This window comes from Molothrus ater, chromosome 15, assembly GCF_012460135.2.
Source record: "Molothrus ater isolate BHLD 08-10-18 breed brown headed cowbird chromosome 15, BPBGC_Mater_1.1, whole genome shotgun sequence".
Classification (NCBI taxonomy): Eukaryota; Metazoa; Chordata; class Aves; order Passeriformes; family Icteridae; genus Molothrus; species Molothrus ater.
The window spans coordinates 17,444,760-17,468,911 of record NC_050492.2 but is presented as its reverse complement, the minus strand read 5'-3'; the positions used below and the strand labels follow the sequence as shown (position 1 = coordinate 17,468,911).

General features: G+C 47.2%; 2 protein-coding genes across 5 annotated transcripts; both read right to left on the bottom strand.

Moving 5' to 3' along the window:
- Positions 1 to 243: 243 nt before the first annotated feature.
- Positions 244 to 7,491, bottom strand: RNF14 (ring finger protein 14). Of its 4 annotated transcripts, none has more exons than XM_036391609.2 (10): positions 7,290 to 7,491; positions 6,796 to 6,928; positions 6,077 to 6,258; positions 5,432 to 5,583; positions 4,614 to 5,141; positions 3,727 to 3,955; positions 2,952 to 3,124; positions 2,301 to 2,431; positions 1,632 to 1,714; positions 244 to 940 (listed from the first exon to the last, which is right to left on the bottom strand). In XM_036391609.2, the coding sequence occupies exons 3-9, from the start codon at positions 6,228 to 6,230 to the stop codon at positions 1,651 to 1,653; spliced, it is 1,431 nt and encodes a 476-aa protein (XP_036247502.1). In that variant the 5' UTR covers positions 6,231 to 6,258; positions 6,796 to 6,928; positions 7,290 to 7,491; the 3' UTR covers positions 244 to 940; positions 1,632 to 1,650. The 4 variants fall into 4 exon arrangements, with proteins under 4 accessions (XP_036247502.1, XP_036247504.1, XP_036247503.1 ...); XM_036391611.2 differs by having other exon boundaries at positions 6,796 to 6,925; XM_036391610.2 differs by having other exon boundaries at positions 7,301 to 7,491.
- A 392-nt stretch (positions 7,492 to 7,883) lies between these two features.
- HSPA4 (heat shock protein family A (Hsp70) member 4) lies at positions 7,884 to 23,929 on the bottom strand. Its single transcript, XM_036391506.2, has 19 exons — positions 23,798 to 23,929; positions 19,636 to 19,693; positions 17,865 to 18,005; positions 17,542 to 17,664; positions 16,994 to 17,093; positions 16,485 to 16,618; positions 14,933 to 15,177; positions 14,477 to 14,553; positions 14,053 to 14,204; positions 13,824 to 13,930; positions 13,341 to 13,474; positions 12,728 to 12,909; positions 12,279 to 12,365; positions 11,623 to 11,775; positions 11,068 to 11,193; positions 10,243 to 10,350; positions 9,818 to 9,937; positions 9,266 to 9,427; positions 7,884 to 9,067 (listed from the first exon to the last, which is right to left on the bottom strand). Exons 1-19 carry the CDS (start codon positions 23,902 to 23,904, stop codon positions 8,870 to 8,872), a joined length of 2,514 nt encoding a protein of 837 aa, XP_036247399.1. The 5' UTR covers positions 23,905 to 23,929; the 3' UTR covers positions 7,884 to 8,869.
- Between the last annotated feature and the right edge of the window lie 223 nt (positions 23,930 to 24,152).

Sequence of the window (24,152 nt, the reverse complement as noted above, 5' to 3'; positions counted from 1 at the left end):
ATGGTAGCAAAGCTGTCCTGGAGGCAGTTTGGTGGGAAGAGCTCCTTCTGCCCCAGTGTTTCCTCAGAGGGAAAAGCAGGGCCCTCGGGGTGGGAGGGCACTGTGCATGCATTAAACCCCACGAGCACAACACGTCCCTGCCAGCTCCAGGTGGGAGCTCTGGGCTGTCCCATTCCCAGGAGCACCTGGGCACACCTGTGCTGCCAAGTCCATGCCAGAAGGAAGACAAACAGGAACACTGTGTTTGCCATCTTAAAGTGAATTTAGTGCTTGTGAAAGGTGCAGGAAAACAACTCAAACCACACACAATGTACACTTTTCCTACACACTGACCTAGAGATTCAGCTGAGGTGAGATTTGCTCTTCCTTCCATCTTTTTAATCCCTGTGCCAGTTCCAAGAGTGCAGACTCCTCTGCACAGGGACCTGGAGCATCACTCATTCTGGCCACACATCCCAGGATAAATTTATTAACTCTCAGTCAGAACTGAGTGAGCTGTGTTCACACACAGTTCCTGAGGAGTCTCAGCTCCAGAACTTTCCATCCAGGCCCTACTGCTCTTGAACACAGCACATGCAGCTTTAGTTTCCAAATAAACTTTTAGACTGTTCTGCAAGTGGAAAAACTTGTAAAAAAATCAGTGTTTGCTTCCAGTAATCACCTTCATACTCACAAAACCACTTGCTGAGATTTTAGGGGAAACAATTTGGTTCTGCAATAATTTGAAGTGCAAAACCAGTGGAAATAAAGGATCTAGTCCAGAAGCAAAAGTATCAACCCTTAAATTTCTTATATGAAGAGTTAATAAAAAATAAATTACTTCATCAACTGAGAACACAAGGTAATTGTCAGTATCTTGAAGAATTCAAGTTCATCTCTTCCTGATACTTTTCACCCTCTCACTGGCCACATCCTCAGCTCACTGCCTTGGCGCTCATCCCTGCCAAAACAAGGACAGGCAACGTGAGGGAACCCAACAGCAACACAGGAGTCACCAACCTCACAGAAATCCCTGGAAATGGCTGTTGGTCATGCTCTGCCCAAGCTCTCAGGGATGCACAGGCTCAGGCACAGCAGCCAACGAGAAGGGTTGGGGATAATCAGCTTTAATGTCATTAGAAAGTACCAGTGACAGAGCCAGGAGCTGCTTTTCAGAGAAGCACATCAGGAAATTCAAAAAAGCAACGAACTTTGTTGCTGAATACAGAAGAAATTTTCTGTATTTTATCAGAAAACTCCCCCAGTCCAAGCAGCCCCAGAGAGAGCACTACAGCTCCACCAAACCACCCCAAACCCCACAATATTCAAGATCCAAGGGTCAGTCTCCCTAAAAGAAAACCCCAAAATACTTCCAGCATTTGAGGCTTCAGTTTTGTCTGTTGGCTTTTAAAAAAGGGGCACTTCTTGGTATATATTTTTCCAATGGTTTTCCAATTTCTGACTTCAATAGTGGACATGTTTGTCTGGGCATTCCATGATGATCCTGATCCCAGGATGGGGACAAGGTCTCCTTTGGTTTTGGCAACAGGTTCTGAGGTGTGAGTGTCCTGCAGTGCAGTTACCACTCTTCTGTCACACAATGGAAGTGAAAAGCAAACAAAGGACACACAAAAAGTCTCTGGTTTGTTCACCTTTTGGTGCTGGAGGAAGCTACTGATCATCATCTTCTCCTTCCCAGAACTCCCCATTGTCAATGTGCATAGCTTGAAACAATCTGCAAGACAGAAAATCAGTGATACCAGAGCATAAAAAATTCAAATATGTTAAAATATATCATCCTAAACGCAACAACAGTACAGCAAGTTCCCTTGGTTTTTCAGTATCACAAACCACCATCCGTGCCTCGTGGAAGGTAAAAGAGAGGCTGCCACTGTCCCCCTGCTGTGACCTGCCTGTCACCTGTCCCACAGCAGCACCTCTGTCCCTTGGCTCTTCCCCAAGGGAATGTCAGGCAAATCTGCAGCTCCTTAGAGCAGCTCTTCCCCAAATCCTCGAGCTGCTCCTGAGCATTGCCAGGGAAACACTCAGGGAAACTCAGCACAGAAAGGGTAAGGTCATGACCTGACCAAAAAAAAAATCAGGAACATGGCTCAGAAGACTCCTCCAGAATTTTAAAACCAAAGTTCTTAAAAAAGCAAAACCATATCCTGAATCACTCCTGACTTTTACTGTTAGTGCCAATATTTGAGAGAAGAAACTGTGCCTTAAACTGCAGCTACACATTTCAGATAAGAAATGGGAGAGACTGTAAGGAGAAGCAGCAAATGGGTGCCAGCAGTGGAGGGCCCCTGAGCGCTGACCTGTTGAAGCAGGGCGAGGAGGGGTCGTTGAAGTGCCGGTAGGGATTGGCCCGGGACAGGGAGCCCATGCAGAGCCAGCAGAAGTACTGCATGCACCCTGTGCAGGTCATCTTGTTACAGCCATCCAGTTTCTGGGGGAAAAAACCAAGAAATGGTGGTAACAGAGCCCCACTGTGGCAGGCCTCAGTCCCTCTCTGCCAAGAGCCCCCAGCCAACAGCAGTCAGTGAGCACATCCCCCCTGCTCCACCACACGCCGACATTTTCACTGGGAGCTGGGATCCCTGCACTGGAAATTGGTTATAATACCAAAAATACTGGAAATCTGTACTCTTCTGAAGGTGAATTGATTTCCAGCTCTAGTGTGAACAAGAGATAGCCTGAAACACCAGGAAAACAAAAGGATTCATGTAGATCCAGAGTCTGCCTGGATGTGTTTAGTGTGAGAGCCTGACCACCAGTCACTGTTTGTACTCCACTCCTTGGGATCCACAAGTATCACCTCACCTCCTTTTCCATGACACACAGAAACTGAAAGTTCTCTTAGTATTTCCTAGAGATTTCCTCTCCCTAGAGGCTCCAACGCACCCAGAACTGCCTCCTTGTGGGTTATTTTCTGTTCCATGATCCCCAGCCTTTCCCTCCTCACTCACCTCAATGTGGGTCCCACAGCAAGGACAAGACTTGGAGTTCTTCTCCAGCCATTCTTTACTCTCCATCTCCTCCAGGGCTTTCTGAATCACTCTCTTGCCATAACGTTGTTCCAAAAATCTTTTAGTTGTCTCATCTGCTTCTAAATATTCATTCCTCAAATCCATTAATTTCTCTGGGGGGCAAAATCAAACCAAACCAGATAGCTTTTGTAAGATATTAGATTTAGAAGTCCAGCTAATTGCAGCACAAAGATTCTCAAAGAACAGTAATATCATGAATTAAAAAGCAAGAAAACTATTAAAATACATAAGATGATAATAGTAAAACCACCCTGCCCCAACATTCAGCAGTTTTACACTGTTTTATTATAAAAGAGATCTGTTGATGGAATTAGAACAATGTAAAATAAACTGAAAATGGAAAGATTTTTTTCTGACTACATATTTAATGAAATTCTGTCACAGGTTTTTAAGGCCAGAGAGAGAAGCCTCCACCCGATTCCAGTATTAACCCTGGCAATACAAAGTAGTGAAAATATAAAGGAATTCTTCCCCTGCTACAGCCTCTCAGCATTTGACAACCAGCAGTTTAGGGAGCTCCCGAGCTGAGGAGTCTCACCAAAGGAATACTTAATTGCCAGCAACAGCCCTCCTCCAAAGGAATGCACCTTTCAGAAAGCTCAGGGTGAGGAGCTCCCTTGCCCAACTCTGGACTTTCCCACCCAAATTTAGCTGCGTGTGGGTGTGACCGTGGAGCCCAGGGGAGGTGACTGACCTGCAGTGACCTTGCAGGGGGACACCCCGTGGTAGGTCATCTTGCAGAGGGTGCAGAAGGCGTAGTTGCAGCAGGAGCAGATGCCCATGGTGCAGCCGGGCTCCTGCATCACGGGGGTCTGGCAGCCGGGCCGGGGGCAATAAACCACGTCAGCCATCAGGTCCAGGCTGGACTGCAGCAGCAGGCGGTCGTAGCGGGCAAACAGCTCCTCCCCAACCAGCTCCTTCACCTGCCAACACAGCCCATGCACCAACAAATCCTCACCCACACGCAGCCAGGCCCTGGCACAGCGTGCCCACAGCAGCTGGGGCTGCCCCTGGGTCCCTGGCAGTGCCCAAGGCCTGGGACAGGGCTGGGAGTAGCCTGGGACAGTGGGAGGTGTCCCTGCCATGGCACTGGATGGGCTTTAAGGTCCCTTCCAGTCTGGGATTCCCTGATTCCTTGCATCTGTAATTCTGAGCCTGCTGCAGCAACAAACAGCAAGTCAGTGACAAGGTACCAAGAGCTGGGATGAATCCACTTTGGATACTCCAACAGGTCACAGGGGGTCAAGGATCTGCTCCCAGGGAAAAGGGACAGGACAAGAGGGAACAGCCTCAGGATGGGCCAGGGCAGGCTCAGGGTGAACATCAGCAGGAATTTCCCCATGGAAAGGGTGCTCAGGCACTGGAACTGCCCAGGGAGGGTCGGAGTGCCCATCCCTGGAGGTGCCCAAGGATGTGGCACTTCATGGCATGGTTTAGTGGCATGGTGGGACTGGGTCAAAGGCTGAACTTGGAGGTCTTTTCTGACCCAAATGACTGTGACTGCCAATGTCCAGCATGCAGGGCCGGGCCCTGAACTCAGGTTGGGTTCCAGAGCTCGCAGCCGCTGTGCACAGGAATTACCTGGCCTGGAGTGGCAACAGAAGAACACTTGGGCTCGGGGCAGTTGAGGCAGTGCACCTGCCCATCCCTGATCTGGATCTCAAAGTAGTCCTTCAGGCAGGCCTTGCAGTACACGTGGCTGCACTCGGTGAAGTGCATGCACTCACTGCCCAGCTTCTCACAGAAGCAGATGCTGCACAAGTACATCTTACTGTTAAAGCACTTCCTCCTCTGGGCCTGGTCGAAGTCCAAGATCTCCCTGATCAGACTGGACAAGGACTCCACATCCTGCACAGCCCTGGCATCCACCATTTCCTCCTCAGCTGTGGCAGAGCCTGAGGCACCCCCACAGTCCTTCCCAGCCTCGAGGGGCCCCGCTGCTGTCCGGCCCTGCCCCTTCCCCTGAGGGCACATTTTCAGCTCATATGGCGATGAAATATTCAGGTAATTCAGTGTTTCCTCCTTCAGAAACTGCATCCAGGCAAACAGCACCACACAGCCTCGGTTCTCTTCCCACACATTGTCCAAGTGCTTGCAAAGAGCGCTGAGCTGGGGAAGAACAAAGAATTCCTGATTTCAGGAAGTTTGTAACTCTTCACTGGACTCCTCCCCTCAACAGTCCTTAGTGCAAACTTTGATTTCACACTCAGCAGTTTTTATGCTGAATAAAGTAGTTCTCACAGATGCAAGTTTTCCCTCCTCAGAATAGTAATCAAATGAAAACCAGCAAGAGACAAAAGAAGAGCCAACTGAGGAGCAAGGTCATTGTTTTTTTACTTTGCTTAGCTGTTAATTATTAACTTACTCAGCAGTCAAAATGTAAAAAACCCCCTGCAAACCTGGGCCTGGGAGAGCCATTTCCCACTGAGGGTGAACACGGGCGGGGAGGTCGATGGGTAGTCAGGTGGGAGCTCGAAATTCAGCACGAGGGGAGGCAGGAAGCACACGGAGTACTCGAAGCCACTGCCCTGGAGGCTCTCTGTGGAACTGCCTGAGCCAGGGCCACCGAGGCAGAGGAGAAATAACAGAGAAATGAAAACAAACCAACTGTTGCTGTTTCTGACAGCACCCAATGTCTGTTAATTTGATGTATTTCTGGGGTTAAAACTATTTGTTCCACCCTAAATAACAAAACTCACAGTGCAGGAAAATGTCAAGGGTTGGAGGTCTGTGATTAAAGCAGTTAAACAGCAGCACTGTGAAATGTCAGATTCTACACAAACCAGGAGCCTCCTCAGGGGGAATAAAAACCCAATAAATGAACTTAATTATTCTGAAGAAGTGCTATTACTTATCTGTGATTTTAAGAGTTTAATGAGGATGTTCTGTGTATGAGGATTAAACTGCTCAAACACAATCCCCATCAAGCGCAGCAGAGGGTGAGGCACAGCTTTGTCCCATCACTGCTCCCTCAGGTCACTCCCCAGCAACCACCCGAGCTTGGTAAAGCCTCCCTTGGGACAACACAAAACATCTCAACTCACCCCTCACAAAAATTTTAAAGTCTTGAGGCAACTCCAGACAAATTCTTGTTTCTCCTCCTTGGGCAGACTCTGCTCTCTTAAATTCATCCTCATCGTAGATGCTGGCCAGAGCCAGCAGCTCGTCCTCCTGAGCCTCCTTGTCCTCTGAAGACATTTAACTTTTCTCTAGAGTTGCCACCACTCTGCAACATCAACCAAGTTAATGCATCCAATTCAAATTATCAATTTGAGGCAGCTATTTTATAGCATAGTAAACTTTAGAAAGACGCAGGCAAGTTTTAGAAAAAAACAATCTAAAACAATGTGCAATATAGTTAAGGTATTTTACAGGTTGAAAAAAGTATTGGTAGCTTTATAAAATTTAAAAAAAATCCCCAACAGAATATTTAAAAGTCAGAAAGTAAACTGTGTTATTAGGTAAAAACAGCTGTAAGGGGGAAAATAATGAAATGTGGAAACGGAACAGGTGACACAGGGACATTTCACTGATGTTTGGAAGAAAACAGACAACCCCCCCCAAAAACACGGAAGAAATTAATTAGTAACAGTAGTTCTTGTCCAGTGCTCTAAGGCAAACAGGGAAACAGTCCCATTTATGATTGAAAATATCAGAAAAAGGTTCAAATCCCGCACAGGCATCTTATAGATGCACTCGTGGAGCATCTCAGCTCCACATTTGGGGAAATAAAGCCAGTTTGAGGCTTTATTTGCTGAGTTACCTTTCGAGTCAGAGCAGCGCGGAGGCCGAGCCGAGGAGCCGCTCCCCGAGCATCCCTCCAGGGCCGGACGCTTCTCCTGGCTCAAGGCACGGGCAGGGCGCTGCCGCTGAGGGGAACACCCGGCCTGGGGCTGCTGCGGACAAACACCAGCACCACCGTCAGCACGGGCTCGAGATGAGAGTCCCCCCGGTGCCCCAGGGCTCGGGGCTCATTTCCAGCCACAGCAGCAGCAGCAGCAGGGACCGATCTGCGGGCCCGACCCCCCGTTCCAGGCCCAGCTCCCCGTGGCTATGGCGGCTCCGGCCGCTGCCCCCGCTGCGCCCCGGTCCGGCCCAAGCGGGACAGCCCAGCCCAGCCCGGCCCAGCCCAGCCCCGGGGGCACAGCCCACCCTGGCCCGGCCCGGCCCCGGGGGGACAGCCCGGCCCGGCCCGGCCCCGGGGGGACAGCCCAGCCCGGCCCTGCCCTGCCCGGCCCCGCCGCGCCCGCTCCTCACCCGCTCCTCACCGGGGCAGCCGCGACCGGGCCGCGCGGGCCGGGGACAGCGAGGGGGGCCCGGCCCTGCCCCTCGTGGAGCGGCGGCGGGGAGGGACGGGAAGGGAAGGCACGGGACGGGAAGGGAAGGCACGGGAAGGGACGGGAAGCGCCGGCGGGCGGAGGAGGCGCCGGCCCGGCCCCGCAGCTCCCCCGGCGGCCGGGAGGGCCCGGCCGGCCCAGCCCGGGTGCTCGGTGCCGCTCCGGGCCCCGCCTGCCGCCCCTCCCCGGCCCCGGCAGCGAGCGAGCGGCCGCCTCCAGCAGCGGGGCTCGGGCACTGGACGGGCTCCCCCGGAACGGGAACGTGGAGCGCTGAGCAGGGGCAGGAGCTGGACCCACTGGGCCCGGTGGGCTCCTTCTAACGCGGGGCAGTCCATGGCTGTGATTCATTACAGGGAGCTTAAACTCACACCCACCGCACCCATCCCCACCCCGTGGGAAGCCGCACAGCCCCGGAGCAGCCCGGCAGAGCTCCTCGCACACCCCAAGAACCAGGGACACAGCCCTTCCCTCCACTCCGGCCCTCTGCATTGCAATCAACAGCTGCAGCAGGTGATCCAGTAGAATCCAGTGCATTTATTTCTTGCAATAACTGAATGGGTGTTTTTCAGCTTTGGATTTTAACACATACAAATTAATTTTTGCAAGTTTAATGACAATCAGTACTAGAAGCAATTCATTGTATAAAGCTCATAGAAAAAAAAAAAACAAACAAAACAAAACAAACCAACATATCAGTTCTTGGTTTTCCTGGAAAAAAAGAAACCAAAACAAAAAACCAAGCATTCCAAATGAAGGCCTCGTGGAAGCAAGCATACCCCTGCCAGAAAAAGTTAGGAACAAGTCAGAATCAACTATCAGCATAGGCAGCTGAAATACAAGTATTCACTCTTTCTACAAGCAGCTAATTTAACTAAAGACAAGGAGTTTACAGGGCCTAATTAGCTGGGGAGTTTGTGAGAAACCCACTCCCCTGTCCAGGAGCACATTCTGAGTCTGATCTGCAGTCTGGGCTAAGGAATAAAGGTGCTGATGAGCCACCCCCTGCTCTGCAAACCTCCTGTAACCATCAACTGTTCCAGTGCAAATCAGAGTGAGTCCAGAGCAGGCATTCACACTAAACCAAGAGCAATGGAAGACTCTGCCTTGGCTCTCCCCTGCCCTCCCTGGAGTGCCAGTGCTGCAATCCACAGGGAAAGGGAAGAGCAGGGTGCACATCAGACTTCAGATGTGGCTGCCTCCCTCCTTCAAGGGAGAACTGAGTCAGCCTGGACATTAAAAATGGAGAAGCAGCTTATGGCTGTTCCTAGAGGTCTAGTTAGACTACCAAAACTTCTAAATACAATCAATAAAGGCAAACACTGCTGAGCTGAGCGAGTCCTTCGCCACCTCCGTGTTCTGACCTGCTGCCCTGCCCAAACCTCTCCAAGAGTTACCAAGAGTGCTGTGGGATTCACTTGCTTCAGTTTGTATTCAGAACGTACAAAGTTGACAACTTAAAGCTTTATTGTAGTTTGCAATAATATAAACAAGTGCTGAAATTCAGTCAATGTCCATTTCTGGAAGCTTCTTGTCGGTGGCTGTGGGGGCAGAGCCCTGCTCGGGGGGCTGGGTCCCGCTCCCGCCGTCCCCCTGCCCGTCCAATGGTCCATTGGGCTCCGTCGGCTTCTGCTCCTCCTTCGGCAGCTCCACCTTGGGTTTGGGTTTGTTCACTATGGGGTTACAAATACTTGCCAATTCCTAGAGAACACAGAAATAACACATCCTTAGAAATGGTTTTATCTCCCACAGTTTAACTTTTGAAACCGCTGTTGGGAATACTCCAGTTGAGGGCTGATGTTCCCTGGTACTTTTGAGATTTCTCACCTCAGAGTTTTCTGAGAGTAATAAGCACAAAAACTCATGGAAATACAGTGAGTTATGTAGAAAAAAACTTACTTTTGCTTTAGACTGTATTTCTTTTGCTTTTATAACTGGGTCCAAAGTAAGACTCCTCTTGTTCTGAAGGTTGAGGTTGTTGTTCATCCACTCCATGGCTTCATTGGTGCTCTTCTCCACCTTTGCCACGTCTGCTTCATCAAGATGTTCATACAGTTCATCCTGCAACACCCAAACAGGAGCAGCTGTGTCAGTGTTTGAGCACAAACTGCATCCTGATTTCCTCAAAACTTAGGTTCAAAATACTAAAAGACCATTTAGCCAAGAGCTGTTGTGGTTAACAAATCAACAGAACTGATCACCCACAGCTCGGTAACCAGAGACTGAAGATCTCCTGCTGCTGGCATTTCGCCTCCACGAAGAAATCAACACCTGATTAAAAAGGGACTGAGATGTGCAAGGCCCAAAAGCCACTTCTAAAAATCTATTAAACATCAAGAACTCCTAAGCTCACTGGGAGGTTGCACCAGATTTTTGTCTGAAGCAGGTTACCTAAAATTCAGAAATATTGTACAATTGCTTGCGTTTTCCAGAAATTAAGTGTGAAAATACCTTTGCTTTGTATGCATGAACAGCTTTCATGTACTGCTGGATTTGCTTCCCCAAGTCCTCAAATGCTTTTGGTCTTTCCTCTGATTCTTGGAATCTTGCCTGAATAGGCTGACCCAGAGTCTGAAACAAAGCACAACAGGTATCAAAACTCATGGAGCATCACTGAGGGATCCTCAGGGTTTGACAAGATACAGCAACTTCCCTGAACTCCTCAGAACTCTGACTCTTCCCTCAACTGACAGCAAAGACTGAGCCTCCCTCAGCCCTGCTGCTAGAGGTCTGCTGGAGTCCTACTCCCCACACACAGTGCAAAGCAGGCTGTTGTTACCTCAGAATCAGCACACCCCACACAGCTCCTCGCTGGAACAAAGTTCTCCAGCTTTGGTAAATTCCCATGGGAATGGAAAACCAGAAAAACCACTCACCTTCAGTTCTGCCAATTTATCAATGTATATTTGTTTGGGCTGGTCTTCACCATCTTCATAAAGCCAATTTTCTGTATCTTCTAGCTTCAGTGTGAAGCTATTGCGATCCTGCAGCAAGGCACACAGAACAGGCAGGTGACATCATTGATTAGGTGACAAATGGCATTAAATGGTACCTGGAACCTTTCTGGAAGGCTTGTATTTTTAGAATATAAAGAACTCTGTCTGGAACTCTTTATCCTATTTTAGTGAAAAATAAGAAATAAAGTAGTCTACTGTAGAGCTTTGTGGTGGGCTCCAGGCCCAAGGAAGAGCCATGTGTGACAGCCACATTTCAGATCAAATACTGTCACATCCAAGGATTTTTGGTCCCCGCACGCTTTCATTGTCACTACATGAGCAAGCCTGAGAACAGAGGGAAACTTTTCGTTTGCCAAGGTGCCATAAATGTCACCTGGCATGTCCCAGTTTGGCCTCTGCAGACACCTGGCTGGCAAAGCTCCACCGCAGTCAATGGAGATGCAGCCAGGTGCTCAAAGATCCATCCCTAGCAGCAGAGTTAAATTCATTACACACTGAGCTCCTTCAGTACAACAGGGAAAACTGACACATAATGCCAAGAGATTTTTAGGCAACCAGTTCAGATACAGGTGCCCATATTTAGTAGATTATCATCAGAGCCAGAAAGGTTACAATTATTTCTTCAAATTTAAAGTTTGAATATGTAACTTATATAAATATAGTATGTGATACAGGTCAAGAGTGACTAAATCCAACTGCTGATTGTACCACAATGTATCAGGACAGTCAAGCAGCAATACTCACATCCTCACTGACGAATTTCTCATAAACACCACAGAGTTTGTCTCTCATTTCATACACGTACTCTTCCACTGCATTCTTGGCATCATTCCTCTCCTTCTCCAGCTTATCCTGCATTATCATCTTACCCTGTGAACAAAGTGTCAAATTAATTGGCTAAAAAGCTCATTATTTCACATTTATTTCCAGGACACCTTGTTAGCAAAGGCTCAAACCAGATCAAGATTTTGCAAAACTGTGATTTACAGAACACAGCACATGACTGAAAACTGATTTCAGTTTTGGTGTGATGTCCAATACAGCACAGGACAATCCTCCTCCAGCTGAGGAACCTCCACCTTGTACCTGCAGAACAGCCTTATGAGAGTGACAGCTCCCCTGGCCAGGAGCAATGAATGTATTCTGCCTCCACGGGGCACTGTTGCTCACCTCAGACTTCTAACTGCTTGTTTTATTCCTTTTAATCCTTTCCTTGACCTTCCTTAACCATGTTTAATGAAAAACAGCATTTCTGGAGACCAACAGGTGACATTTTTAGCTTGGGCAGGAAGATTTTACCTCGTTCTCAATGAACAAGTTGAGCATGTCCTTCCCTATCTGCCACACCAGCTGGTTCTCGATGGGAAGGTCCACTGTGGTCGTCTTCACTTTGGCCTTCTTGGCCTGAGGTGGCTGATCCACTTTCTTGTCCTTTGAGTCAGCCTGACAAGTCTGCATTAAAATAGAATTACATTCACAGTAAAAACAGCATCACCACTCAATTCAAGGGGAGCAGTCAAGATTTACATCAGAAAAACTGAGTTAGCATCTCAACAAGAGAACCAAGCACTCCCTGCCATTCTGACACCTCAGCTGCTGAAGCCTGAGACAATTAACGCAGACAATTAATTAACTGACTTTTTCTGGGCACTCTACATTCATAGGGGATGGTGCTCACGGCAGAAACCTGTTCTAGTATTCAAGTTATTGAAAACGAGATGATTATTTCTTCCCTGAACAGGAGAGTTCCCCCATTTTATCAGTACCAGGTCACCTGACAGGTCTGCAGTTATCAGTGCCATTTGTGTCCTTTCTAAAGCTCTAATCACAATAGACTACCAGTGCACTGAAATAAAAGTTCAGCTTCCAGAACTATGACAAAGGCAGCAGATGTGCTCATACTCCTCATATTCTCACGAATCTCATGAAAATAAAGTCTCAAATGCTCCTCTTACCTCCATTTCTTCAGACTCTGCCTTATTTTCAGGCTGGGTTTGCTGTTGCTCTTCAGCCTTTTGTTGCTCCTCGTCTACTTGCATCTTCTGAAATTCAGAGAGATCCAATTTCACACATTAAACAAACACAGATCACTGCTTCAGTTCCCAGGCTGATCCCTTAACACCTCTAATGCTCTTTAGGCAAAACAAACAGAATGAAATCTACAGGAGTAAATGATGAGCTCCCAGTCTTTGCTCCAGCAAGCCACAGCTCCATCATTAAGAATTCGATCTACACCTCAAGTCCTGGTTTCAAGAGCTCTGTCACTGGTGTAACATACTACAATGAGTACTCAGTCTCATATTTCAGTTGTGGGCATGTCTAGTAAATCCTTACACAGGCCTGAGCCCCTGGCCAGCTGTGCTTTGTGGGCATTCTGAGCAGCTGGGAGCAGTGAGTCTGTTACCTCTTCCTCCTTCGCGTGCTGATCCGTCTCCATTGGCTCCTCGTTCTCATCAGATTTATGAACCTCCACCAGAGATGCACTTGAAACACTGAAGATGCCATGGATATTTATTCTGACTTTGACTTTCACTTTGGAACTGGATCCATCTGTTTGAGGAGTGACCTTCTGAACCAAGAAGTGAGCTAAACAGAGAGAAGAAAACCAAACACTTTTGATTGACCTCAGTTCTGAATGCAGAGCAAACCCCGGCTGCTGCTGACACAGCTCACTGCAATGTGCTCAGGGAATGTTAAAACCTACTCAAGTTGGACAACCCAGATTTTTTACTCAGCAATGCTGGGGCACAGCTGTTGGGAATTCTTTATGTCAAACCCGGTGTTACTTTTATCAAAGCAAAAGACTGCACAACTCTCAGTGTGGCTCCTCCATGTTTGCTCCAATATTAGGATGCTCTTTTTGCCCATAAACTTCATGCTACTCCACCTATTTTACTGAAAATTCGTTTGAAATGTTGTCCTGAGAGCATCTGCAGTAGGCTGCACATCCAGACTACATAATTAGACAGAAAAGGCTTGAAACACAGAAAAGATTTTTAGTACAGAATGGTGCTAACCTATAGCAGGATCTGGGTAAGGCAGCTCCTTGGGGGAACTGTAGTAGGCCTCCAGAGTGAAGGGCTCCTTCCTGTAGAAAGTGAGGACCTTGGAAAAGGGAGCAGGGTGGTTCTTGGGGAAGACCTCACAGTCACTGCAAGAGAAAACACAGCCTGTGTTCAGTGTGACAACACAGCAGGTTAAGGTAACAAAACATTTCTAGATACTCTTAGGAAAAAAGCTTCCTTAAGAAGTGACAAGACTGTCCTGATCTTTCAGGTTAAGTAACACAACAACCACGCAGGAAGTACCAAACTGCCACTCAACCCTGGTTTTGTTTTCTGCCATCATTAACTTCAGAAGTATCAAAACTGGAAGTGTTAAATAGGCACTTAGCCCTGGAAATACCCTGTTCTAAGGGTATTTACTGACATTTGTTATTTACTCTAACCATCACCAGTAATTTTAAGCTGTAACATGCAAGAAGATTGTACTGCTTGTACCTCAGGTCTTCCCCTGCTGGTGAATTCCATCGCAAAGAGATGGGGTACGGTATCAAATCAGTGATAGAAAACTCTCTCACTTTGAAAGCCGGGGACAAAATTGCACACTGCAAGAGCACAAAAGCCACATTACAGATGTTCAGACTTTAGGTGAACAAGCATTTCATTCAGCAAGTAGCTATTGATGCTGCTTAATATTCTCACAGCAAGAGCAAACAGCACTTTTTACCTGCAGTGCACAGCCTCGTGCCACAGCCTCATCTGCATTCAGGGTCGTACTGACTTCTTTGCCAAAAAATTTACTGATCTTATCCTTGACAGCAGGAATTCTTGTGGTACCACCAACTATCTCTACTGCATAAATATCCTCCTTCTTCAACCCTAGAAAGGAGTCAGACAATAGATGAAATGTTTCTCTTTCACATTAATACACTGACATCATAAACCAGAAGTTTTAATAGACCAACTTTAGGCTAAGTTTCTAAGCAGTCAAAATTTCAGCTCTTAGCTTGAGCGAGAAAGTTTTTTAATCTTGCAACTCCTAAGCATAAAACTCTTGTTTGTGGTAAACCCAGTGTCCAACATGCAGAGGCAGCCTGCACTCTGCCTGGCTCCTGTCTCATGCAGAGCAGCCCCCACACAGCCCCACTTACTGGCTTGCTCCAGCACGCTGCGAAGGGGCGGCTCCACTCTTGCCAGGAGTCCTTCACACATCTCTAAAAATTTGCTTCTGTTGGAAGAATCCATAAACAAAGCTCTAGCACACCATAAGCACCATTGCAAACAGGATGCCCAAACTGAAGGAATGCCACTTTCACTGAGCACTGCAGGGTTTTCTCTCCCTCAGTCCTAGCTTTACACTTTATTATGTTCTCCCAGACAAAAACTGGTTCCAGCAACCCTGGCATCCTTTCAACATTCCCAGCCCTCCCTCCTAACTCAAGGCCATTGACCAGGCTCTAAACACTTTTATTTCCAGCAGCATTCCTGCACATGTTGTTCTTTGATTTCTCAGCTCCCTTCAGCCCTAAGAGCTGACACTTCACACCAAGTTTTTAACTGCCTGAAGGGCACTCTGAAGTGTCCCATTGTAGAGCAGACAGAGTTACCTGTTCATGGTTCCAGACACATCTATGTCATTCATAAAGCACTCTATGTTCATGGGCAGGTCAGAGGCATTGGCACTCATCAGCTTCTTCAGCCTCTCACACTCCTGGTACAGCCTCAGCAGCGCTCGGATCTTGGACTTGATGTCCAGTTTGTATTTCTTCCCAAACTCCTCACAAAAGTATTCCACCAACACCTCATCAAACTTCCTGCCTCCAAGGGTTGTATCAAATGCTGTAGCAAGAACCTTAAAGGAAGGGAACCCTTCAGTACCGGTTCAATGTGCCATTACCCAGTGAAAGCAATCAGCAGTCCACATCAAAGCAGTGCTTTGTTTCAAAGATAGTTCAACTCTAAGTCAAAGAAATCAGCCTTCCTGGAATGAGGTGACACTGCTTTAAAAGGAATTTAGGGAGATTGGGCAGGACTTAGCAACACAATCTGTTCCATAGCTTGTGCTGGGAGCAGATCTCTGTTCCAAATTCTGCTTAGCCACTGTCGGTTTGAGTCATATCCCAGTTTAATATTTGATGCCTCCTAAGGGTGGAACATGCTTACCCAAAGCTAAAAATAAAACAGGAAGAAAATAAATGATTTTAACTCTTAAAACAGGTGCTCCTTTTGGATGAAGGAATTATCTGCAAAGAACACCTGTAGTCCACCCACCTCAGCTCATTCTGCTCTGTAAACACACCAGGAATTTATTTTTTTAGGAACAGAAATCATTACCCTCAATACCCCTTCAGATGGCTTTGGCCTCTACACTGGCTAACAGCCCTGCACTCTGGACCCCAAAGCATCCTTTCCACACTGCCATGGCTTCCAAGTTTAAAAAACAAATCCAAGAGAAACACAAAGGTTACATTTCCTCACATAAATAAAACTATGAGAAAACAAGTGTTGTCAGAACATTTCTCTGCATTTCACTATCTCATGCTTTAAATTCTGCATCTGTTTCTCCAGCCAATCATGAGAAAGGTATTGTAACTGCAAAGTCCAGATCGTAATAATTAACAATAATAATAATAAAATGCCAGTAAGAAATGTTAGTGTTTGCTGCAAAACAGCAATGCTTTGGCAGTGTACACTCACAAATACAGTCATCTGCTGAGCTTCCACTGGCAGCTTAAAGCAATCAGGAATGTTTCTTCATTGTACATGAGCACCACAGTGAGGGTTCAGAAACAATGTCTGTCACTTACAGCACTGCAGGAATTCCTGCTTCAACACCAGATCTCATGACTGAACTGGAGTATTTTTCTGAAAGCAGCACAGTCAGATATGATAATTTCTGAATAAACCATTTAATCCAGGTTTTTTATTCTTTGCCAGAGTCTGCTGATTAAGGCATGTTTGCTTCCTCCACACACTGCTCAAAAGCTCTCTAGTTCCCTGCCCTACTTTTTGCTCCAGACAAAGTGCAATTTTAAGAACAAGAATTGAGCTGTGTGGATGCCTCTCTGTGAAGCCAGGCAGGCTTGCCTGCCACAGTCCATGGGTGTGCTGATGAATGTTCTACAGATAATCAAAATGGATGTGTAACAGCTTGTTTACTTTCAGTTTGCCTTTGTTGAATGCACAAACAGAAACTTGATATGCAGAATGCCCCATGTCCACAAAAACAACGTTCCGTGGCTTTTCTTCGAAGGCAGGCAGGTCTGGCTTATAGATCCCATATGCAAGTGCAACTACAGAAACAAAAGTATAGTTAGGACATAAAGGTTTGTCATTATCAAGAAATAAGTGGTAATCAGGAATCAACATTAGCATTTCATTGTGCTCCTCAAGATACAGACATTGAATAAACAGAATTCTCAATGCCAAAGAAACGTGGAAGAACATTGAACAGTACCACCCCTCCCCCAGTTGCATTAAAACAGATATTCACCAAATATTGTTCTGTCTTTGCAAAGCAATGAAAAAACAGACCCAAATTAGGGAAACTTTCTGATCTCCAAGTGTATAAAAGCAGCTGTAATTCCAGAAAGCAAGGCTCACTGGCAGAATAAAAGCCTTTTCATGTAATAAAACTGCAACACTGAGTGAGGGACAGGAAGAATTACCTGCAGTTGTTTCATTGATTAGTTTCAGACAGTTGAGACCAGCAATCTGGGTAGCATCCATCACAGATCTCCTTTCTGCATCTGTGTAGAAACAAGGAACCTGCAAGGAGGTCAGAGAGCCAATATTACCATTATTAACATTTCCAGGAGCCACCTTCAGGAAACAGCTACAAGGGTGGACAGGACAGTGCGCTCATGGAGCACAGGCCTTCTTCAAATGCAGTGCTCATTTCAGGTGCAACAGAAGAAAAAAATACATAAAGACAAAGTTCCTTTTTCTATTCCATATCACAAGCCACTAATTTCTGGAATACATAATCAAAAAATAGGAATCAAATATTATTTATGCTGCTAATCAGCAGCATTTTAAGACCATTAATGATATAAGTCTAGTTTCCAAGAGGTGTAAGATTCTGTTTAAACAGAAAAGAAAGATACCTGGACATTCAAATTTACTGGCCAATTGAATCAGATTTAATTGAATGCTGCAGCCATTTCAGTTCAGACAGTAACTAAGTGCTGTGTGTTTTGTTGGATTCCATACTTACAGAAACAACACAGTCAACCACAGGCTTCTTAAGCGCATTCTCAGCAGTCTCCTTTAATTTGGTCAGAAGCATTCCTGTCACCTGCTCAATTGTAAAGTTTCTTTCTTCTTCCATATACATGGCCTTCAAATAAAAATTGTGCACACTCATTACACTGCAGTGGAACCCATGCACCATCCCCATTATCAGCCTTTTATTCCCTTCCCTATTAAGGCTTTCCATTCAAAAGAGAACACAAACCACAGTGGGCAGATTCAAAACAGAGAAATAAAAGGAAACTTTATCAGTTTCCTCCTCTGGCTCCTCAAACATGCCAGACTTACCCTGATGCCAGTTGAGCCTGTTGGCAGCTGGACAAGTTCATAGGCAAGGCTTGCTTTTTCAGCTTGAACAAAGGGATCTGAGAATGCACGACCATGAAATCTTTTAAAACTTTGTACTGTATTCTTTGCATTTGAAATAACCTAGAGGAAAAGAAATCTTTAATACAACGCGGCAGGGGAACATCTGAATTTCAAACAGAAGACAGAGTTTTGTTCTCATGCTTCTCCCACCAGAGTATTTTTGTCATTTGTATCTTAACAGCATCTGGGCAGGTGCTGGGAGGCAACTTCCCTCTGGTTGCTCAGGGAACCTACAGCAATTTGAGATGGAAAATAAAATATGCACTAAAAACTGAGCCAAGTCTATAAAATATTGATTACAACCACACTCAAATTTCATGGTGCACGTGTAGTTCATTAGAACTGTTAGCAAAATCTCTTTCTCACTTACCTGTTCTCTACCCCCTACCTTTCTACAATCAGTGATTGCCCAAACACAACAAGCACATGGATGTAAACTCCACCTCAGGTTCATCACATGCACATGACACTCAACACACAGATATTCTCACAAAAGACCTCTCACAAGGACCTGCTCATGAGGCTTTAGGAGGTCAGGAGGTCCCCTAAAATGATGCTGTCACCTTGGTTTAACTGACAAAAGGTAGACTGACTTTGATTACCAGCAGAGATCAGCACAGAGAAGTGAAAGCCCATCCCAGCTGGCTTCACACAGCACAAGTGAAGGGAATTCTGTCACTGACAGCAGAGCGAGGCACGCACTGAAAACCACAGGCACTGAGAGAGCAGACAGGCACTGTTCCACAGAGCATTACCTGGATCTGGGCTCAGGCAGGTCCTACTTCCTAAGTAACTTGGCCTGGATGTTCTCTAAGTTTAGTCTGTGCAGGACACACTCATCTCTACAGGGCTCTGCACCAATGGATTTCGTTAAGCTAAGCAGACTCAATTCCAGAAAAAACAGCTGTGTTTGGTTCTAGTACAGTTGTGCTGCTCTTGAATAACATGGCTGTGTCCAGGGATTTTTGTATTTTAGGTAAAAAATCTTCACACATCTCTAGGCTTTTTAGGCTAAGAAAAAACAACTGTTTGACTAGTCACTTCCTGTAGAAGACTTGAAAAAAATAAATCATCTTTTATAGGGGTTACTTACACAGCAACAGAAAATCTGATACAGCAAGACCCAAATACCATGAGTAGGACAAATCTCCTTAACTTCTTCCCAGTCCTTAAATTACATTTACCTGCCTACAGCAACAGAAACTCAGACTATGGGCAAGAGCACCCAAGAGAGATATTTAGGTTGCAATTCAGCCACAAAGGGTCAAGATAGCTCTATCTATTTACACTCAAATATGCCTCCTTTCTGCCCAAACCATGCACTTAATGGAATTCTATAGAACAGAGTCACGTAATTAAAAGCCATCATAAAGCACAGGGACTGGAACAAACTAGGGCAGGGTGAAGCACCACTTGTGAATTTAGGTTCACAACTTGAAAAAAAAATTAGTAGTTATGAAACTTTCTTAAGAGGCACAGCTTTATTTTGTACACCTCATTATGTGCAAGGATCAACCCTGAGGTTTCTCTGCCAGATGACAAAGCAGCAGCCCATGGTGAACAGCTGAGAGCAGCTCAGCTGTTCACTGGTCAGGGAGGCAGCAGGGCAGCAGCTCAGGGCCATGTGTTATCTGCAGTGACAAAGCCCAGAGTGCTGCTCTGAAGTGTTCTACCCAAACCCCACACTCACCTGGCTCTTGGCTGCAGCACCAATGGAGCGATTCTTGGGCCCGAAGGATATACAGGCTCTGCAAGGAAGAGTGAGCTCAGTCAGTGGCTACAGCTGCACATCCACTGCACATCCAGCTGGCTAAAAATACTGACACTGTCTGGAAGGCCACTGTAATTAATTATTGGGTCCATTTAAACCGTTGGTCACTCGTGGAAGGTTCTGGGCTGTTCTGGGAACCAGGCACTATAACTGCATTTAGACCAGCACCAGCCTTCCCTGCAGAACAGCCTCAGCCCAGCCTCAGCCCAGCCTCAGCCATGCTCCTCCAAGCCTCCCACCTCAGGCCTGAGGGGGCAGAGCCTCCCCTCAGTGCCCTGCACTCAGGGAGAAGCAGAAGCTGGTAGCTGTAACACAGAAACGTTCAACTGTTCAGCACTCAAACACGAGGTACATCAGGTGTTACAGAAATTATTCCTACATGTCTGCAGCAGATGCTAACTAAGCTTTCCAGGTTAAGGCAAACCCTTCAAGGGCAGAAAGAAACTACCTGCAGAGAAAGATTGGTCTTTCAGAGTTTCATCTGTACCCACTGAAACAACATGGGGCACAGAAAGAGAAGTTAGGTTTTACTCCCCCTGCTTTGCGACAGCCTGCAGTTCTGAACAGAGAAATTCTCCTTTTAGGAGAAATCCCTCAGCTGATTAAGCCTCTTGATTTACATTTTTAACAAACTGTAGGAGCCCTAACAAAACAAAATCCAGCCCTCTAATCCAAGTTGTTCATACCACTGAGGTAAACTTGGTGGGGGGAGCCCTGCCATGAGGTGAGCAGATCTTTACTGCTCACACAACATGCCAACTAAGTCTAATTAAGCTCTGTCCATGCAGCAGGTTAAGAATCTGCTTTACAGCAGGGTGATGCCACAGGGCTGCTACAGAAAACCTTCCAGCTCAGCCTGAGGTTTGGAACTGGGTGCTCCAAGCACAATCTAACCAAAACCAACCCGAAGGCTGGGCTGACACAATTGCATTGGCTTTGTATCTTCTTCAATTTATAAACAACTTCACAAATGCTACAAGGTCTACCCTAAAGTATGTGCTGCAACAGAATTAACATTTCTGAATAACTCTGCAGTTGTCTGAAACAACTATTTGTGACATTAGTTAAAAAAAAAAAAAGCGAAGTTTGTGCTCTGCAGACCCTCAGGCCCACACCAATGAACAGGAGGTAAAAACCTAATGAGCCCAGAGCAGGGAGCTGGTTATTAATTAACTCTGGTCTCCTGAAAGGAATTAAGACATGAATTGTGCCCTTCTCTTGGAAAAAAACAAATACAGCTACTTCACTGCTGAATTTACAAGTCAAGATCCCCTCACTAACACAAATGCACAAATTTAGATGAGAGCCCTGGCAGGGACCCAGCACAGAAGTGAGTGAAATTAGGGAGAAGGAGGGAGAGAAGGAAGAATTTTCAACCAGTCTCATTCCCCAGATCAGTTCACAAGAACCAGTAAACTCATGAAATACAAATTACACTATTACACCATTTCTGGGAGCTGAAAAACTAACCAGTGCACTTTAAGTAGAAACATTCACAGTGAAGGTCACCAGAGGTCTAATGAAACAACTTCAGCAAGTTAAAATCTCTGCTTCACATCCCTGGAGGCACCTCCCCACCCTCCCACCCACTGCCACTTCCAGGGAAGGTCCCCTGTCCCCTGACAGTTCCTGTCCCCTGCACTGATCATCAGCACCAGCTCCAGAACATCAATCACAATGATTTCATTTAACTCGAGGCCCTTCATCCCTACAGAAATAATTAAACTAGCTTACTTTTATTTCTCAGTTTCCACTACCTTTCTCTCTAGCAATTTTCCATGTCCAAAGACAAACACAGTTCACACAGCTTTGGGGTGTACAAGTTCAAATTTTACAGCACTCCAGAAGAATCCAAGTACCAGACTGAAGGCAGACTCTGTGGGAGTGTCATCTGTGCCACAGAACTCAGCCCAATGCACTCAGGGGGGTTTATTTTAATGACAGAGATTATTACAATAACATACAAAACACAGTGTTTAGCCCTGACCATGAGCCAGTGCCTGGGGAAACCTGTCACTACACCTTGCATGACTTCCCCACTGTAACAACTGCTCAGCACTGACTTTTGGAACCAGGCTTCTGATTCCAAGTCACTTAAAAACCATGCAGAAGTTCTTTTAATAGAAGGGTCTGCTTGCAGAATGCTTTTCTGCATTCCCTCAGAACAGCACCTGGAGATTAAGCCCTGCTAAAACCCTCTCATTTGCATTTTGCTCATTTTTTCCAATTTTACTTCAGGCTCCCATAACTGAATTATTTCCCGAGAGATGCATCGTGTCAGATATTTTATTTAGCTCATCTCCTTCAACAAGGGAGATTTGTGCTCACATCTCAAACATACAGATATATTTATCAGCAGAACTTCAACTCCCTGAGGGCCAAATACCTACAGCTATTAGAACCCAGCTCTGATCCTCTCTACATTCAATATTTTCCCAGTACACCTACCCTTTAAATTTCCACGTTCATTGAGAATACTTAAGAGATCTCCAGATACTTGGGCACACATGCTGAATTCAAAAATTCCTTCTCTATTTATTCATTGCTTAGAGACAGGAGCAAGCAAACAGTGATGTATGGTCTAATGAGAAGCAAGGTCACTCTGGGCTTTCTGAGGTGATGTGAGGGATCTAAACCAGCCCAAACATCGAAGATGATGCAGCTGCCTCACCAAGACAGCCACTTCAGGATCTGCTCAAATAAAGCTGCAACAGAGGGGAAGCTCCAGAAACACTTCTAGGACAGTTTCCCCCCCAGTTCCTCTCCAGGTTGGATGCCCAATTCTTGATGCAAATTCTTTTTCCACCTTCATTTGGCAACTCATTCAGAGTTTTATAGCAGTTCTCTCCTTCCTTCTTAGGAAGTTCCTCAATAAAAGCAGGCAATGCACACTCCTGTTGAGAATGTGGTAGCAGGGATCATGACACAAGCAGGGCTAGAATACACTGACCACACTGTACCATGGAATCATGGATGGGGAGGGACCTTGAAGCTTATCCAGTCCCCCTGCCATGGGCAGGGACATCTCCCACCATCCCAAGCTTCATGCAACCTGGCCTTGGGCACTGCCAGGGACCCAGGAGCAGCCACAGCTTCTCTGGGCACCCTGTGCCAGAGCCTCCCCATCCTCACAAGGAAAGATTTCTTCCCAATATGCAATCCAGAGCTCCTCTCTGTCAGTTCTGAAGCTGTTCCCCTTATCCTGGCACTGCAGGCTGCTGAGCAGCTTTCCAAACTCTGATCCCAGGACAAGCCATGGCTCACACTAAGCCCGGCACCAGCCCAACCCAGCTCAGTCCTCCCCAGTCCTGCTGAGCTGGGACTGCAGGGGAGTGACAGCCGTGTTCCCAGAACACGGCGTACGAACACACAGGGAATTAAGGTCTGGCACTTCCAGCAGCCAGGGATGCTTTTCTCTACACTCACAGCCCCCGTCCTTCTAATCCCAAGGGCAGAGCCCCGCCTCGGGGGGGACAAACCGGCCGTACTGCACCGAAAGGCTGGGGGAGCTGGGGCTGCTCAGCCTGGCAATGAGAAGGTTGTGCGGACACCTCGGAGCGTCTTGCAGCGTCTCAAGGGGCTACAAGGAAGCCGGAGAGGGACTCTGCATCAGGAACCGGACTGACAGCACAAGGGGAACGGCTTCAGACTGAAAGAAGGGAAATTTAAATTAGATGTAGGGTAGAATTTTTTCCCTGTGAGGGTCAGAAGGCACTGGCACAAATTGCCCACAAGAACTGTGGCTGCCCCATCCCTGGAAGTATTCGAGGTCAGGCTGGACGGGGTTTGGAGCAACCTGGGATGGTGGAAGGTGTCCCTGCCCAAGGCAGAGGGGTAGAACTCGATGAGCTTTAAGGTCCCTTCCACTCCCTTAGCATCCTATGATCTGTGATTCTACGAAAGGCAGCTGAGCGGGGCTCCCGAAGCCCTCTCCGTGCCTGCCGCGCTTTACCGCATCTCTGTAAGCACTTTATACCTCCGCTCCTCCCGGCCCCGCCACTTCCCTCCCTCCCCGGCCCCGCCACGCCGGGCCCCGCGGGCGCCTTGCCGCCGCCTCAGCGCGGCTCCCGGGCTCACTCACGGCGTGCAGCGGTCGCTGTACTCGTTGGCGACAGTCTCGATGCCGCCGGCGCGGGCCACAGCCACGTAGCAGCTCTGGAAGCCCAGGTCGATGCCCACCACGGACATGGCGGCGGCGCTGAGGGGGGAGCGCGGTACCGGCAATTCTCGAAAGATCCCGTCGGGCCGCGGCCGCGCCGGCGCTGAGGGCGGCCGAGATCTCGCGAGAGCGCGGGGCGCGCGGCGCGGCTGAGGGCGGGCGCTCTGGGCGGGCTCTGAGGGCGCTCGGCGCCTTCCCCCTCTGCCAAAGTTCTTTCCTTGCGTCAGGAATGGCAGAAAAAGGCGACAAAGGCACAACTTGGCAGCACTGCAAAGGT

What these genes read in the sequence shown, in the direction of transcription:
- RNF14 (XM_036391609.2), bottom strand. Translation starts at nt 6,230, where the DNA reads ATGTCTTCAGAGGACAAGGAGGCTCAGGAGGACGAGCTGCTGGCTCTG. An exon ending in AATGGCTCTCCCAGGCCCAG is followed by an intron (nt 5,142 to 5,431) that starts GTTTGCAGGGGG and finishes GTTCTTCCCCAG; the next exon opens with CTCAGCGCTCTTTGCAAGCA. An exon ending in CCCCTGCAAGGTCACTGCAG is followed by an intron (nt 3,125 to 3,726) that starts GTCAGTCACCTC and finishes TTTGCCCCCCAG; the next exon opens with AGAAATTAATGGATTTGAGG.
- HSPA4 (XM_036391506.2), bottom strand. Translation starts at nt 23,904, where the DNA reads ATGTCCGTGGTGGGCATCGACCTGGGCTTCCAGAGCTGCTACGTGGCT. An exon ending in CACGAGGCTGTGCACTGCAG is followed by an intron (nt 13,931 to 14,052) that starts GTAAAAAGTGCT and finishes GTGCTCTTGCAG; the next exon opens with TGTGCAATTTTGTCCCCGGC. An exon ending in ATAAATTGGCAGAACTGAAG is followed by an intron (nt 9,938 to 10,242) that starts GTGAGTGGTTTT and finishes GCTTTGTTTCAG; the next exon opens with ACTCTGGGTCAGCCTATTCA.